Here is a 16,027-nt window from a genome sequence, read left to right on the forward strand (position 1 = left end):
ATGCCTCCAAATTTTTTGTGTGAAAACTCTTAAAGCTTTTTAAATGAAACAAACATTACTAACATTCAACAGCTTTATTCTTCACATCTACATATTTGCAACTGTCTGCCGCTCAAGGGTTCCAAACTGCAGCATGTAGGATGGTGGTGTGTAACATAACGAAGTTGGTGCGTGAGAAACGAAAAGCCCGAATTTGAAGAGTTTCTACATCTACATCTACATCCATACTCTGCAAGCCACCTGCCGGTGTGTGGCGGAGGGTACCTTCAGTACCTCTATCGGTTCTCCCTTCTATTCCAGTCTCGTATTGTTCGTGGAAAGAAGGATTGTCGGTATGCCTCTGTGTGGGCTCTAATCTCTCTGATTTTATACTCATGGTCTCTTCGCGAGATATACGTAGGAGGGAGCAATATACTGCTTGACTCGGGACCTTTGCCTTTCGCAGGCAAGTTTGCCCATACGTGGAGAACCCTCTCTTTAAGCACGACAATGCCACACCACAGATGAGCGCTGCAGCAATCTGACACCTCAGTTTCACTACCGTCGATCGTCCTCCGTACAGTCCCAACTTGGCCCCATACAATTTTCGTGTTTCTAGAAGTTAAAGAACACATTGGAGGACTTCGCATCGGTACTGATGAAGTGGTGCAAGCTGTTAACAAATTGAAACATTCTACAGTAACGGTATGAACTAACTGATCTCTTGAAACTTCCTGGCAGATTAAAACTGTGTGCCGGACCGAGACTCGAACTCAGGACCTTTGCCTTTTGCGGGCAAGTGCTCTACCTTTCTTCCAGGAGTGTTAGTTCTGCAAGGTGCGCAGGAGAGCTTCTGTGAAGTTTGGAAGGTAGGAGATGAGGTACTGGCAGATTTAAAGCTGTGAGGACGGGGCATGAGTCGTGCTTGGGTAGCTCATTTGGTAGAGCACTTGCCTGCGAAAGGCAAAGGTCCCGAGTTCGAGTCTTGGTCCGGCAATCAGTTTTAATCTGCCAGGGAGTTTCATATCAGCACACACTCCGCTATAGAGTGAAAATTTCATACTAGTAACTGGTCTCTTATTGGGAGAAATGTGTTTGTTGTCAGGTTGACTATGCTGAGAAATAAATATGTAGACATGAAGAAGGATGTGGACTGTTAATAATGTTTGTTTTATTTAGAAAACTTTGAGTACTCACATAAAAATTCGGAGGCATTTCTTTTCTGCATGCACTCGTATAAAGCTATATTCTGAATCCTAGAGAGAGATGCGTAGTCTATCTGTAAATTATTTCTGCTTCTAATATTGTGGTTGTGGATTGTTGAGTTTGTCCAAAATTTGCTCTTGTTATTAACAATAAATACCATCAGGGAGTAGGGCCTAAATACACTGAGGTGACAGAAGTCATACAATAGCAATATGCACAGATACAGATGACGTACACAGGATATAAAAGTGCAGTGCATTGGAGGTTCTGTCGTTTGTACTCAGGTGGTCCACGTGAAAAGTTTTCCGATGTAATTATAGCCACACGACAAGAATTAACAGACTTTGAACGCAGAATGTTAGTCGGAGCTAGACGTACGGGACTCTCCATTTCGTAAATTGTTAGGGAATTCGATATTCCGAGATACGCAGTGTCGAGCGTGCCGAGGATACCAAATTTCGGCCATTAGGACTTGCCGCGGACAACGCAGTGGCCGACAGCCTTCACTTAATGACCGAGAGCAGCACCGTTTGCGTAGAGTTGTAAGTCCCGACAGCCGAGCGACGCCAGACGAATCGTCTCCAGAAAACAGTGTGTGACATACAGCTAACATATTCATTAGGACAGTGCGGTGAAATTTCACGTTAAGGACTGAGGCGACAGACGACCGATGCGAGTGCCTCTGCTAACGGCATGTCGCCTGCAGTGCCTCTCTCGGGCCCGTGACCGTATCGATTGGACCCTACGTGACTGGAAAACTGTGGCCCGGTCAGACGAGTCCCAATTTCAGTCGGTCAGAACTGACGGTAATGCTCGTGCACGGTGCAGACCCCACAAATTTGTGGACACGAGTTGTCAACAATGCACTGTGCAAGCTGGTAGTGGCTCCACAATGGTATGGGCCCTCTGGTCCAATCGAACCGATCACTTACTGGAAGTCATTATTCTCGACCACTCGGAGACCGTTTGCAGCTGTTTTCGGACTTCACGTTTCCAAATGTGTTACTGCACCACAACTATTCGCGATCGGTTTCTGCACAGTTCGAGTAAACGATCTGGCCACCCGCATCGCCCGACACGAATACCGTCGAACATTTAATGGGACATAATCGAGAGGTCAGTTTGTGCACGAGCAACACTTCCGTAGTTACGGACAGCTGTAGAGGCAGCACGGCTCAGTATTTCTGCAGGGGATTTGCAACGAATTGTTGAGTCCATGCCTCGTTGACATGCTGCACTGTGCCAGGCAAAAGGATGTCCGTCGTGGTATCGGGAGACTTCTGCCACCTCAGTGTATGTTGGCAGGTAGTTGCTGCAGAGGCTTCAGTTGTCAGCTGTGCACAACACACTTTACCGAGCAACGTGACGCAGTGGTCGGTGCACCGGACTCCGTTCGGGACGACGATTGTTCGAGTCCACGTCTGACCGTCCGGATGTAGATTTTGCCTAAATCACTCCGGGTAAATTCTGGAATGGTTCTTTTGAAAGGGCATAACTGATTTCCTTCTCCATCCTCAAAGAACAATCTGATCTCCTGCTCCACCTCTAATTACATCGTTCTCAAAGAGACTTTAAACCACACTTTCCTTCCACAATGTTCTTATCGAATGATCCTTTAGAATAAACACCTTTTTACTTTAGGAGCAATGACCCCAGAAGATCGTGCCATAGAACAGAACTGAGAAAGTTTGCTAGCGATCGTTTCTTCAAATCGACATGATGAGAGAGATTTCTAAGTGCAAAGCAAGCAGAACTATGATTTTAGTTGACTTATGCATGTGCAGTGTATTAACCATCAAGATGAATAGGAATTCCACTCATGAAGCCTCATCCTATTATCATTGATCTCTACTTCTGTTACCGTAAGTAATTTTTTATTGCGTGGGATTGCAAAAGTTTACACATGTTCTTAACACGTGGTCATAAATTTTGCCGTGACTGTTATGAAAGTTAGTAACATTTTAAGAACAGTCGTCTTCAAAATTTTATACTCTTACTTCTTGAATTCTGTCTATACATTTTATCTGAAGGCCTGGTGCCCACAAGATGAGAACTGCTGCAAACAGTAGCATTTTTGTTGTTCCATAAAGGTATTTTATGTCTTGTCTTATTAAATTACAGCCAAAGAAAAGATCCTTAAATATGTGAAGTATAAACTCAGTAAAAAACTTTTGTAGCTTCACAGCTACTACAAGTACACTTTACAGCTACAGTTGAGCAACCAAATTTGATGCTTAGGCCAGAAGAAATGTTTATATATTGTAGCTGTGAGATTTGCACAGGAACGATGATTATTGTTATTTCAGAATGAGATTTTCACTCTGCAGCGGAGTGTGCGCTGATATGAAACTTCCTGGCAGATTAAAACTGTGTGCCGGACCGAGACTCGAACTCGGGACCTTTGACTTTTGCGGGCAGGTGCTCTACTGAGTTCGAGTCTCGGTCCGGCACACAGTTTTAATCTGCTAGGAAGATTGTTGTTATTACTAGCCCTGTTTGTTAACAGTACAGGAAGAACACAGAATTTCTTTCTTGAGGATGATAGGTAGGGGGGAGGGGGGGGGGGCATTACTTTTTGCTGAGTTTCTCATAGGCTTATTAAAAAAGGGAGGAGAACCAGCTTTAAAAAATTTATTCCTCAGAAACTACACAATGTAGAAATACAGTTTCAATGCTACTGTGTAGACGTGAACTGAATGTGACATGGCAAACATCAGTTTCTTACTATACCTGAAATAGTGTCTTTTAGATTCAAGGTCTAGCAAAGGCTTTTTACAACTGCAGATATAACAATGTACAATTAACTGCCAAAGAGAGATGAAGCACTTAATTCAGCTTTTTTTCTTTTTTTTGGAAAGAAAGAAAGGAAAGAAAATGAGAAAAGCATTCAGTGAAATTGGCCTTCATAAACAAAGTGCATATTTAAATGTTCTGTTGTAGACATCAGAGTGGAATAACTGCAACTTAAATGACCTTGTGCAGGTTATATTTTAGAGTACACTATACCATTGGTGGAGAAGCATTTCAGGTTTCCTTCGGTTCCATTCAAATGCAACTCAAATACGCTTAACATTCATGTCTGATATGTGTAGATAAACTAATTGGTCCATATTATACAAATATTTAGTGCAACCCATAAATTTTTGTACAAGGAAGCATTTTTTGACGTAATGGTGTAAATCACATCATATATTAACAACCAATTCTCAGTTTAAAAATACAACCAATGGTTCTTTCTATGGTATCATTGCTGTTTTACTAAAGACGGATAACAGTGCAACTACTGCATGAAACATCTACACTGATAGCTTTAAAAAATCTGTCCTCTTCTTTCCACTAGTGGTGGTACTCTATTCTTTCAGATTGGGAGAAGTAAGTTTACTACATATTATTTAAATTATTGCATATGTAAACAGTTTTCTAAAAGATGCCCATTTGATACCTAAGAAGCAATGGGCAAAAGTGCTGTTCAGAGCTGTAAGAACACTTGACAGTAGAACAAGAGTGTAATCAGGCTGAGTGGGGGGGGATTGTCAGCTCAAGTTAGTCTCATGGTGAATCACAAAACAGTTTTGAGATTACACGAAAAATTGCTCTGCTTACTTGCTACTAGTCCCTGTCTACTACATGTTCTGGCTTCCTTCAAACTTACATTGATTTGTCAGTCTCATAGGGCAAGTTGAGAGATTGGTGGGAGAAATTTTTTTTCTATACATTTTGGTTATATCCTGCAGTAGAACTTGAGCATGTTAATCTTGCTATGCCCATTTTCTAAGAAATGATTATTTAAGCACACTGACAATTGGGGGGGGGGGGGGGAGGAGTTTAGTTAATTGGGCATACATATCCTGTACACAACCCCACATTCATTTACTATGCTACTTATGTCCCTTTATAAAGAAGAGAGCCCAAGGATGCGAGAGAAGTCAATATAAATCAACACAGAGAAATAGTTCTTAAAAATTTTCAATGCGATAGGGTCTGCAGCTGTGATGAATTTTTTGAAAGATTTTTGTGATGCCTTCAGCTGCCATTCTCTTTATTTCATGTACAATGGTACATTTTCTGCCTTATGCCATTTTCAAGTAGTTTTTGGATGATTTTTTAGTAGTAAATTATGCCACGTATGTCATTGCTACTATGACCTTGCAACAACTACTCGAAAGTAAAATAGCGTAAAACATCTCGGATTTATTTTATGATCATTACGTGGAGTCGTATGAGCAAGAACATACATGGAATATTTTACTACTAAAAATAATCCACAAAATACTTGAAAATGGCTTAAGGCCGAAATAGAGAGAATGGCAGCTGAAGGCATCATGAAAACTTAAAAAAAAAATCTAAAAGCTAGTTTTGAAGGTTGCTATATGATGTTTGTGGTTGTTGAGATTATAAATTTTCATAATAATATACATATATACATCTTTTGTAAAAGTGAAGAAAAGAAAGGAAAGCTTCTGATTCTTCAGGCTTGTTTTTACTGGACTAGAATTTTCAGTTTGACTGCCATGGATGGATTATACATCAAAAATTAAATTTCCATTATTACTGTGAAGTCTAAATTGGTTATGCAAAACATGCAGTATGTCAGTTAAGTTTCACATTATGCCGTAATGCACAATTACAGTTCCTCTTTGTGTGGCAAAGTGCACCTTATTTTCCGTCTCAATGCACTACTTATTTAATAGTCGGGTATGTCCACAACTGTGGCCATATGCACTCAGTAGGAAGTTCTTTCTTATTTCTCATACTTTACAGTCATCAGTTTTCTGCAAAGAAAAGAAAATATTTTCGGGATTTTTAATCGTTCTGCATGGAAACTAATTTGCATGTACTAGGTACAGTTAGAGCAAAATAAATGTGTGTTGAAAATATAACACCACTTTCTGTGAGTGTACTGGTTTGGAAGACAGCTGTGAATGCTCTGTACACAACAGTTGTATTTAGAACAAACATTTTGAATTTCATTTCTCAACATTGCTGAATTTCATAGCTAAATATACAGGGAGTAAAATTTTGAAAATTATTATTTTACTATAAGTTGAGACTGTCGTATATAAATTGCCATCGATTCCTCTTTCAAGTACTGTTTCTGTTTAATGACAACGTATCAGTAATCACTAATATTCTGAAGTGGGATGAGTGCGGTTAAGAAAGAAAAAAGGGCTGCACTGCACATAAAACACATCAAATCTGCAGAAAGTAAGTAATTTCAAGAAAAAGCAGTTATGTTAAATATTTCACAATGAAGTTTTATGAATCTGTGCACACCATTCACCTTTAAGATGCACTCACAAGTAAATAATGCAACACACGGATTAGGAGTGAGCACTTTTAACTTTTCACCTAAGTGCTTTCCGAAAGTTGAGCCTGTGTATTTCTACTGCACCTACAGAGCAACTGTTGTGTAATGATTGGTCTGGAGCAAGGTGAGGGAGGGGGAACTTGCAGAGCAGCAAGTAGGGAGAGCTGCCGTAAGAGAGGGTGGGAGGGGGGGAGACGGGATGCATTTCCGGTGTGCTCCACTGAGAGGAGTAACAGCTCAGGGACACCAGGATTGCAAATTTGAATCACAAAGTAAGGTGAGCAGTGGTAAAACGGGATAGGAATAAAACATGAAAAAGAAAAAAAATTGTAGACACAGCTATACGTAAAAGAAAACCTGGTGCTTTTGGCATCTATACAGGAGTGACTTTTTATTTAATTTTTCTTTTTGTCAAAAAAAGAACAATAATTGAATCTCCTGATACATCTTATCAGTGCTGCTCTGTTGGCACTGCTGAAAACAGAGTTTCTGTGAAGAAAATTTTACATTTTAGAGTATATATGGCTAACACACTAAGGAACAAAATCTGTTGTTGTGGCCTAAGACTATTTTGATGCCAATCTTTTCTGTACTTGCCTCTTCATTACTGCATGTCTGCTGTAACCTACATCCATTTCATCTTGCTTACTGTGGTAGTATTGGGCTTGTCATGCAATTTTTACCCATATTGTTCTCTCCAGTACTATATTGATTATTTCATGATGCCTCAGGAAGTGCCCTACCTATGGGTCTCTTTTATTAGTCAAATTTTGCCATAGATTTCTTTTTTTCTCTAGCTCATTTAACTAGTTATCGCATCTACCCATACGATTTACAGCTAGGGTTGCCAAATATTCTAAGGGAAAACAAGGGAGATTCTGAACTGTATATGCTTTAGGATGTTGCATTACACTAATGACGTTTTCTATAGTATTTAAATGTTTAGTTTTGATGAGTCCAGTAGAATATATGCTTGTAAAATGAATTTAATGTTGTCAATGATGTTAATGCACTGCGTAGTAGGTTCACTATTGCTTCAGAACAAAGCTGTGATGCCAAAGAACAGTTCTATCTGTCCCTCAGAAAATTTCTATAATCAATGTACCATCCAGTATCTGTGATATCAATTTGCTGTAGAATCTTAGAACATATTCTGAGCTCAAACATAGTGACACGTCTTGAACAGAATGACTTCCACAATACCAACCACTACGGATTCCAAAAACATTGATCGTGTGAGACCCAACTCGCACTTTTCTCATATGAAGCACTGAAAGCTTCGGATCGAGGCAATCGGGTAGATGCCGTGTTTCTCGATTTCCGAAAAGCATTTGACTCAGTACCACACCTTTGCTTGTTGTCAAAAGTTTGATCATTTGGGGTATTAAGTGAAATTTGTGATTGGTTTGAGGACTTTTTGGTACAGAGGATGCAGCATGTTATCTTAGATGGAGAGTCATCATCAGGTGTTGAAGTAATTTTGGGTGTGCCGCAGGGAAGTGTGTTGGGACTCTTGCTGTTAGTGTTGTATATTAATGACTTGCAGACAATATTAATTGTAAAATCAGGCTTTTTGCAAATGATGCAGTTATCTATAATGAAGCATTCTTTTTTAAATTATTTTACAAATTTCAGTTCTCACGTAAGTATGCAATATTTCCAATCAATTTACTAATTGTTTTCCATTTATGAAATTTATTGAAACGTTGAAATATCTGAAATTTGTGCATTATTAATGTTTGTTAAATGTTGTCACAGATTCAAAAAGTGTGTGTCACATATAATCATTCATGCTCTGTTTTGTATCATTTACCTTAATTTTAGATGAGAAATCGTGGATTTACATCAAGTAAAACAAGGAAATACATACAACTTGCATATTATTATTATTATTATTATTATTATTATTATTATTATAGATGTTAGTTCCACTAAGTTTGATATGTCAGTTCAGAATGAAACAGACTACTCAAAATACTAACCAAAAGTATTTCTTGTCTGCTCAAAATGATTTACCATTACCAACACACTGATATGACAAGTTATAAGATCAAAATATACTGGAGTATCAAGTTCTTCATTAAAGATATAGATTGTGTAATAGAGTACTAGAAATGTCAGGCAGTTACATTATAATCACTGGAAAATATTAAGTGGCAGACACATGAAGAAAGGTACCACACATACCAATAGAACTTGGTTAGAAAATTTCCTGAACTGTATTGCAGTACAGAGTGAATATTCTTCAGCCTCTTCATATAAAGCCAATAGAGGTCATGTAGATAAAATCAGTTAATCAACAGTCACACATAGGTGTGTGACTGATTATTCTCCCAACACTCCAGCTGAGAATTGAATGGGGAGAAATCTTACTGTGTGGTTCGTACACACTTCACAGTAATTGAGAGTACGGATGTAGATGGGTTGTGAAGTAATAAAAGTTTGGGGTATACGTCTTGTTAATTATGTGGTCATTATTCACAACCTGGATCTGACAGAAGGGGCTAGGAAATTAGCAGTAGCTTTTTTGAGGAACCGTCCTGTCATTTGCTGTACGGGACTGGATAAAATAGGTCGTGAGACTATACGGCAAGTATCCGTGCTCAGTCTAAAGTTGCATAACTACTTTCTTTGAAAAGTAACTGTGTAATCTAGTAAATATTAACATACCAATAGCAGATAACCAGCAGATATATAACTGTGGAAGCAGCAGCTATTTTTGAGTGTAGAAGTTTTCTTTGTAATTTACTTCATTAATTTTAGGTGTTATACACACGAATAACAGTAAGCAGCTCACTGGTAATTACGGTATTCGCGTTAAGTTCCCCCCGATTTGCCCATCTTCTGTAAATGTGTCCCTCGACCGGTTCCACATCCCCGAAAGTTCTTCCGTCTATGGGACACGATGAGTGAATAAATGAAAAGATTCTCACAAATTTTTTCTGTCTGTGCAGGACTTACCATCTACATTTGCGATAGTGGGCACTATAGTCCATTCGACAGAACTGAGCACTATAACTGTTATAGAGAATGGCGTGTTGCATGTTGCAGATGGAAAGGTGAGTTCACCACTGTTTACATTATCTTATTCTGCTGCTGCATAAAGCACTGACAGCTGTGCACCTCTTTTAATAATCGTTGTACTGACTTGAAGGCTATTGGTTTTGGATTGTAGCTTACATGTTAATGGAATGTTTATTTGTGTGAGCTTTCCTTTAAGCTCAGTTTATGCATATTGTAATGCCTCCTCACTATTCTTCACAAATTTCTGTTTTTAATATTGTAGTGGTGTGGCCTGTGTGTAGTGTTAAGTATCTGCTACTGTGCATTACTCAAAAATCTGGAGTTGTGTACTCAGAGCTGAACAACATTTGAGACATTCCAGTGAGAGCCCGGCCGAGATTTACGCTCCCGGAGCGCGCTCACTTTCCACGAGAGTGGCCGTGTCTGCTCGGCACTGGTGTGCTAGTGAGGCGGACGTATGCTGAAGGCTGCACATGTGGAAAACTTAAAAAACACTTTTTTGCAACACTACTTCTAAGAGGCTGAATATTTCAGCATACTTTCAGATGCAGGATTTTATAAAGTGTGTTTATTTGCAACTTTTAGTTTTTATGCCAAAGCAGTAACTTTTATTACTTGATTGAATAAATACATTAGAGAGTGCTAACAACTGTAAAATGTTTACAGACATTTAAGATAAGTTTGTGATGTTTCTGTATGTATTGCTTATAGAATACATTTTATATCTGAAATTATAGTTCGTGATACAGTCAAATACACGTAGTTACACAGCTAAAATTTGTTAAACCGAAATGTCGGTGGGATTTTGTCACTTTCGTTACAGTATAAAAGAAAATTTACACCTGTGTCGAACCGAACTTTGAAATAATGTAGCCGCGTGCCTGTGCGGTTGCATTTTACAAAAGGCTCGTACATTCCTGGATTGGACAGACGGGTCATTGAGCTCAGTGTTGCCCTTTGTATCTAACAGCTAAAGTTGAAAGTAATGTGGTACATCTGCAGCCAAAAGTGAGAACGGTCTGACACACAAATCAAAATCTGCTTTTAGTCGTGCAGTGTTTTGGAATCTCTTTGAGTACTTGTAATGAAATGTTTCAGTTACTGAAACAGTCACAACTGGTCCACAAATAACCACCTCGACTTACAGGAATTGTTCCTTGTTGTGAACTCGATGCTGATTTTTCGGTAGGATTACTTTACTTTACTTCACTTTTTTATAGCATCAAACTTGTCTCCCAAATCTGTTACCAAATTATTATCCTCTTGCACTAAGACACGTAACGAATTCAAATAATTGATAATGTCAATCATAAAACATTTTGTAAGCATTATACTAACCGTTACCTCAGTCTTTCCTTAGTGGCTGCCTTCAGTTCAGCCGGAATAAACTTTCACGTGTCAGTAGACAAGTGCATTATATGACGGATATTGCCAGTTTTGTGATTATGTACCAATAATTACTTTTCCAGGTCGTAATAAATAGTGTGACGGTATATTGAGCACTATGCACGACCTTTAATCAGTACGAAAAGTAAAGTAATTCCTATTTGGGATTGAACAATGTAGCTTCTTCACTTTTCCTTCTACGGACCAAGTGAGGGGGCACAGTGGTTGGCACACTGGACTCGCATTCGGGAGGTCGACGGTTCAAACCCGCGTCCGGCCATACCGATTTAGGTTTTCCGTGACTTCCCTAAATCACTCCAGGCAAATGTTGGGACGGTTCCTTTGAAAGGGCACGGCCGACTCCCTTCCCCGTCCTTCCCTAATCCGATGAGACCGATGACCTCGCAGTTTGGTCTCTTCCCACAAACGACGCCAACCTCGCAACCCCTTTTACGGACAAGTATGTAAATGCCGTAGTATTCCAAATGCAGAAATTCTCTCTCATTTAATGCAAGTAGTACTGTCAGCAAAATGTTTAGCATCTGATAAGCAGACCGCTTTACTCTAGCGGTGTCCAGCTGCAGACTTAATTTACCTCTTCCTTCTCGCCCCTCGGCGCCACTCACTGCAGTAGGCGGGAGCACTCGGGCTCGTGAAGCACCGTTTGGCCAGGCCTGTTCCAGTGATTCACTTGTAGTGCTTCTTTTTCTCATCCTTCCATTCCAGGTTGAGTAGCTTACCGATTTTTGTGACAAGGTGAGGAAGGCAACAAGTTCCTTAACACCGTCATCACTTTCACCTTTCCATTACATTTTGCCTGTTAATGCACTTACCTGCTGCAGAGCAGATAATGTAAAAGGCACTGTTTCATATTGTACTTCATTGAGTGCTCTTCTCTGCTGGCTACATAAATGATACTAATGATTTGTAAAACACATTGTTAAAGTGTGGAATATTTTGATTTCCTAAACAGTTTCCATTTCATCATTCCGCAATTCTTATACTCTCTAAAGAAACAATTTATGTATCGTCTCTGATTCCCACCTGCTCTGCCCTACTTGCAGGAGATATGCATGATACTACTTATAAACATCTATTTCGAGATAATAATGAGATAATTAATCACTGAAGTGAGAAAAGTCATGTCAGACCTTCTTTTGCAACTCAATGTGGCACGGACTCGACAAGTAATTTGGAGTCCCTCGCACAAATATTGAGCCGTGCTCCTTTATAAGTGCCCATAATTGTGACAATGTTTCCGGTGCAGGATTTTGTGCACGAACTGACCTCTCTCGATTACGTCCCGTAATGAGTCGACGAGATTTGTGTCGGGTGATCTGGATGGTAAAATCGATTGCTTGTATTGTACAGGATGTTCTTCAAACCGGTCATCAACAATTGTCGTCTGGTAGCACGGTGCATTGTCATATATATATATAAAAATTTTATCATTGTTTAGGAATGTGAAGTCCGTCGATGGTTGCAAATGGTCTTTTCCAGTCGGTGGCCAGTTCAACTGGACCAGAGGACCCGGTCAATTCCGTGTAAACGTGGCCCACCGTTACGGAGCCACCGACAGCTCGCACGGTGACTCGTCGATAACTTGTCTCCGTGGCTCCGTGGGGTCTGCACCACCCTCGAACCCTACCGTCGGCTCTTACCGACTGAAATTGGAACTCGTCCAACCGGGCCACAGTTTTTGAGGTGTCATCAGTCCGGTTGGTACCGTCAAAAGCCCAAGAGAGGTGCTGTGGACGATGTAGTGTTGTTAGCAGGGGTACTCTTGTTTGTCGACTGCTGCCGTAGCCCGTTAACACCAAATTTCAGTGCACTGTCCTAACAGATACATTCGTTGTACACCCCACAATGATTTCTGCGGTTATTTCACGCAGTGTTGCTTATCTGTTGGCACTGACGTAATTGCCGCTGCTGTCAGCCGTAAATGAAGTTTGTCGGCCACTACATTGTCTCTGGTTGGAGATTGCGCCTGAAATTTGGTATTCTCGGCACTCTCTTAAACTGCGGATCTCAGAATATTGAATTTTGTAACGATTTCCAAAATGGAATGTCCCGTGCATCTAGCTTCGACTACCGTTCTGCTTTCAAAGTCTGTCAGTTCCCATCGTGCAGCCATAATCACATCATAAATCCTTTCACACTAGTACCTACGACAGCTCTGTGAAGGTATTTATATGAGTGAAGCCACAGTTGTTTTGCTCTTTAATGAAAGCGATTTTTCTTGTGTGAACCCAGGAAAAAAATGTTACTCTAGCATCATCTTTGAGTTAGAGGAGTTTTCCAGTCTAGTATTGACAGTTCTTTGCTGCATCAGAATGTCATATCAACCAACTCCTTCTTTTAAGCACATTGTGCCATAAATTTCTTCTTTTTTTTTCAGTTTGATCCAATACTCTTCATTAGTCACTCAATCTACCCAACTAACCTTAAGCATTCTTCTGTAACACCACATTCGTATCATGTATGAACTGTTCAGTCTCCACATATTATTTTCAGACATACCTACACTCCAGACAAATACCTACAGAGACAATGTCCAGACATTCAGATTTATATTTGACGTTAACAGATTTCTCTTCTTCAGAAGCAGTTTCCTTGCTGTCGCCAGGCTGCATTTTATATTCTCTCTTCTTTGGCTGTAGTCAGTTATTTCGCTGCTCACAAAGCAAAACTCATCTACTAGTTTTACTGTCTCATTTCTGAATCTAATTCTGTTAGTATCACCTAATTTAATTTGGCTAAAACCATTACCCTTGCTTTACTTTTGTCGATGTTTGTCTCATAATTAATTTTTGAGACAGTATGCATTCTGTTCAATTACACTTCAGAGTCCATTGCCATCTCTGACAAACTTACTGTTTCATTAACAAATCTGAATATTTTTGTTTCTTCTCCCTGAATTTTGAGTTCTTTCCAAATATCCGCCTGGTTTCCTTTACTGGTTGCTCAGTGTGTGGACTGGATAACATAAGAGAGAGGCTACAACACGGTTATCAATGTGAAAGACCCTTTTTTGCGTGCCAGCTTTGGTCTGTCTTCAGCTGACACCGATTTCAAATTGTCGAACAGTAATAGGGCCCAGTTATGGTTCTGCCTTTTTCAGAGTAATCTGTGGTGATTATTCCTTGGAGATCCCAAGAAACAGTGGCTATCACCTTATCAGCTGACAAAATAGCCTTTGCCTTCTTCGGTTCACTTTCATCAGCCTTTGTCCATTGTTTTGACTGCTGTTTTGACTACTGTGTGTGATGATGGATCCAAGTTTCGTCAATGGTCACAAATAAGTGCAAAAAGTCTTGTGGATTGCAGTTAAACATCGCCAGACATTATGTTGAAATGTTGAGTGGGATGTGCTTTTTGTCGACTACGAGCAATCGTGACACCCACCTTGCACGCAGCTGCTTTGTGGCCGATGCTCCATGCAGGGTACGTATTGTGCACTCGCTCAGTTGAGATGCCTCACGCACATTTTTATTCGGCAGTCTCGGATTACTGTATTACCAGTGATTTCCTTTGCGGTCACCTCAGTCGGATGACTGGAGTGCGCTTCGCCTTCTGTTCTTGTCTGAGCACTTTTAAATTCGTTAATCCAAAAGTAAGTGGTCTTCAGTGATTGTACAGTGTCTGCATAAACTTCATTGAATTCTGTTTTGATTTATGTGGCAATCCAACCCATAAACATGTTTGATAACATCACGAAACTCGGTTTCCTCCATTTTCAATCACAGTCGACTCACTGACTATTTCAGATGTATGTTAACAATTAACTGTGTGTTGTACATTGTTGAAATTCGTTATACGGTCCTTAGAATAATCGAGCTTACCGACGGAGAAGACACAACAAAAGTGTTCTAAAACTTACTGGCAGATTAAAACTGTGTGCCGGACCGAGACTCGACTTGGGACCGTCGCTTTTCGCGGGCAGCTGCTCTACTGACTGAGCTACCCGAGCACAACTTACGACCCGTCCTCAAAGCTTCACTTCTGCCAGTACCTCACCTCCTACCTCCCAAACTTCAGAGAAGCTCTCCTGCGAAACTTGTAAGACTAGCACAGGTGGAAGAAAGGATATTGTGGAGACGTGGCCTAGCTGAACCTGGGGGATGTTTGCAGAATGCAATTTTCACTCTGCGGTAGAGGGTGTGCTGATATGAGGACAGGTCACGAGTGCTACCATTTGTACAGCCACAGTGACTACGTACAATGGTACCGACAATCCAGTTAGCACAATGACTGCGTACGGAGTGAAAAAGATTGGGGTTCAGCGATTGAGTAGCTCCTCGTAAGCCACACATTTCTGTAGTCGGCACTCATAGTGTGTAACGAGCAACGCTGCTGGACAGTGGATGACTGGAAACGAGTGATTTGTAGTGATCGGTCACTCTATACTCTGTGGCAATCCAGTGTAGTGGTTCGGATTTGGTGAATGCCTGTGTATACGCTAGCTGCCTTCGTGTGTAACGCCAGCAGTGGAATATGGAGGAAGTGGCGTAATGGTACGGGGGTGTTTTTTGTGGTAAGAATGTGGCCCCTGTATTATATTTGAGAAGATGCTAAATGCAGGAGGGTGCAAACACATTTTACTGGACTGAGTTCTGAACATGGTAGAAATACAGTTTGGATATGGTGATTGTTCGCATCAGTGTGACAGTGTGCTCTGTCACAAACCGATATCTGTGAGGCAACTGTTTGTAGACAACAGTAGTCCTGGGAGTACTGGCCTACCAGAGTTCCGATCTGAACACAGTGGAACACCTGTGGGACGAGTGAGAACAATGACTTTGTTCCAGACCCCTGCATCAAACATCACTACCTTCTCTGCTGTCAGCTATTCAGGAAGAATCGGCTGCCATTCCTCCGCAGACATTAAGAAACGTCATTGAAAGTGTCTGCAGCAGAGTTAAAGTTGTGACAAAGGCGAAGGATGGACACGATCCGCATTAATGTCCATTAATACCAGTATAATAAGTCACAGTTGCAAAATACTACCACGAATTCTTTACGGAAGGGCAGAAAAACTAGCAGAAGCCAACCTCGGGGAAGATCAGTTCGGGTTACGGAGAAATGTAAGAACTTGTAAGGTGATTCTAACTCTGTGACTTATGT

The 16,027-nt window shown here is 40.5% G+C and overlaps 1 protein-coding gene across 3 annotated transcripts in view; it reads left to right on the forward strand.

The window, feature by feature from the left end:
* LOC126109881 (guanine deaminase) overlaps positions 1-16,027 on the forward strand; it is a 159,249-nt gene that overhangs the window by 54,097 nt on the left and 89,125 nt on the right. For all 3 annotated transcript variants that reach the window (XM_049914962.1, XM_049914963.1, XM_049914964.1), the window contains exon 2: positions 9,448-9,552. In XM_049914962.1, coding sequence (XP_049770919.1) covers positions 9,448-9,552 — 105 coding nt within the window. The remainder of the gene's footprint in view (positions 1-9,447; positions 9,553-16,027) is intronic.

The sequence above is a fragment of the Schistocerca cancellata genome, chromosome 12, assembly GCF_023864275.1.
Source record: "Schistocerca cancellata isolate TAMUIC-IGC-003103 chromosome 12, iqSchCanc2.1, whole genome shotgun sequence".
Lineage (NCBI taxonomy): Eukaryota > Metazoa > Arthropoda > Insecta > Orthoptera > Acrididae > Schistocerca > Schistocerca cancellata.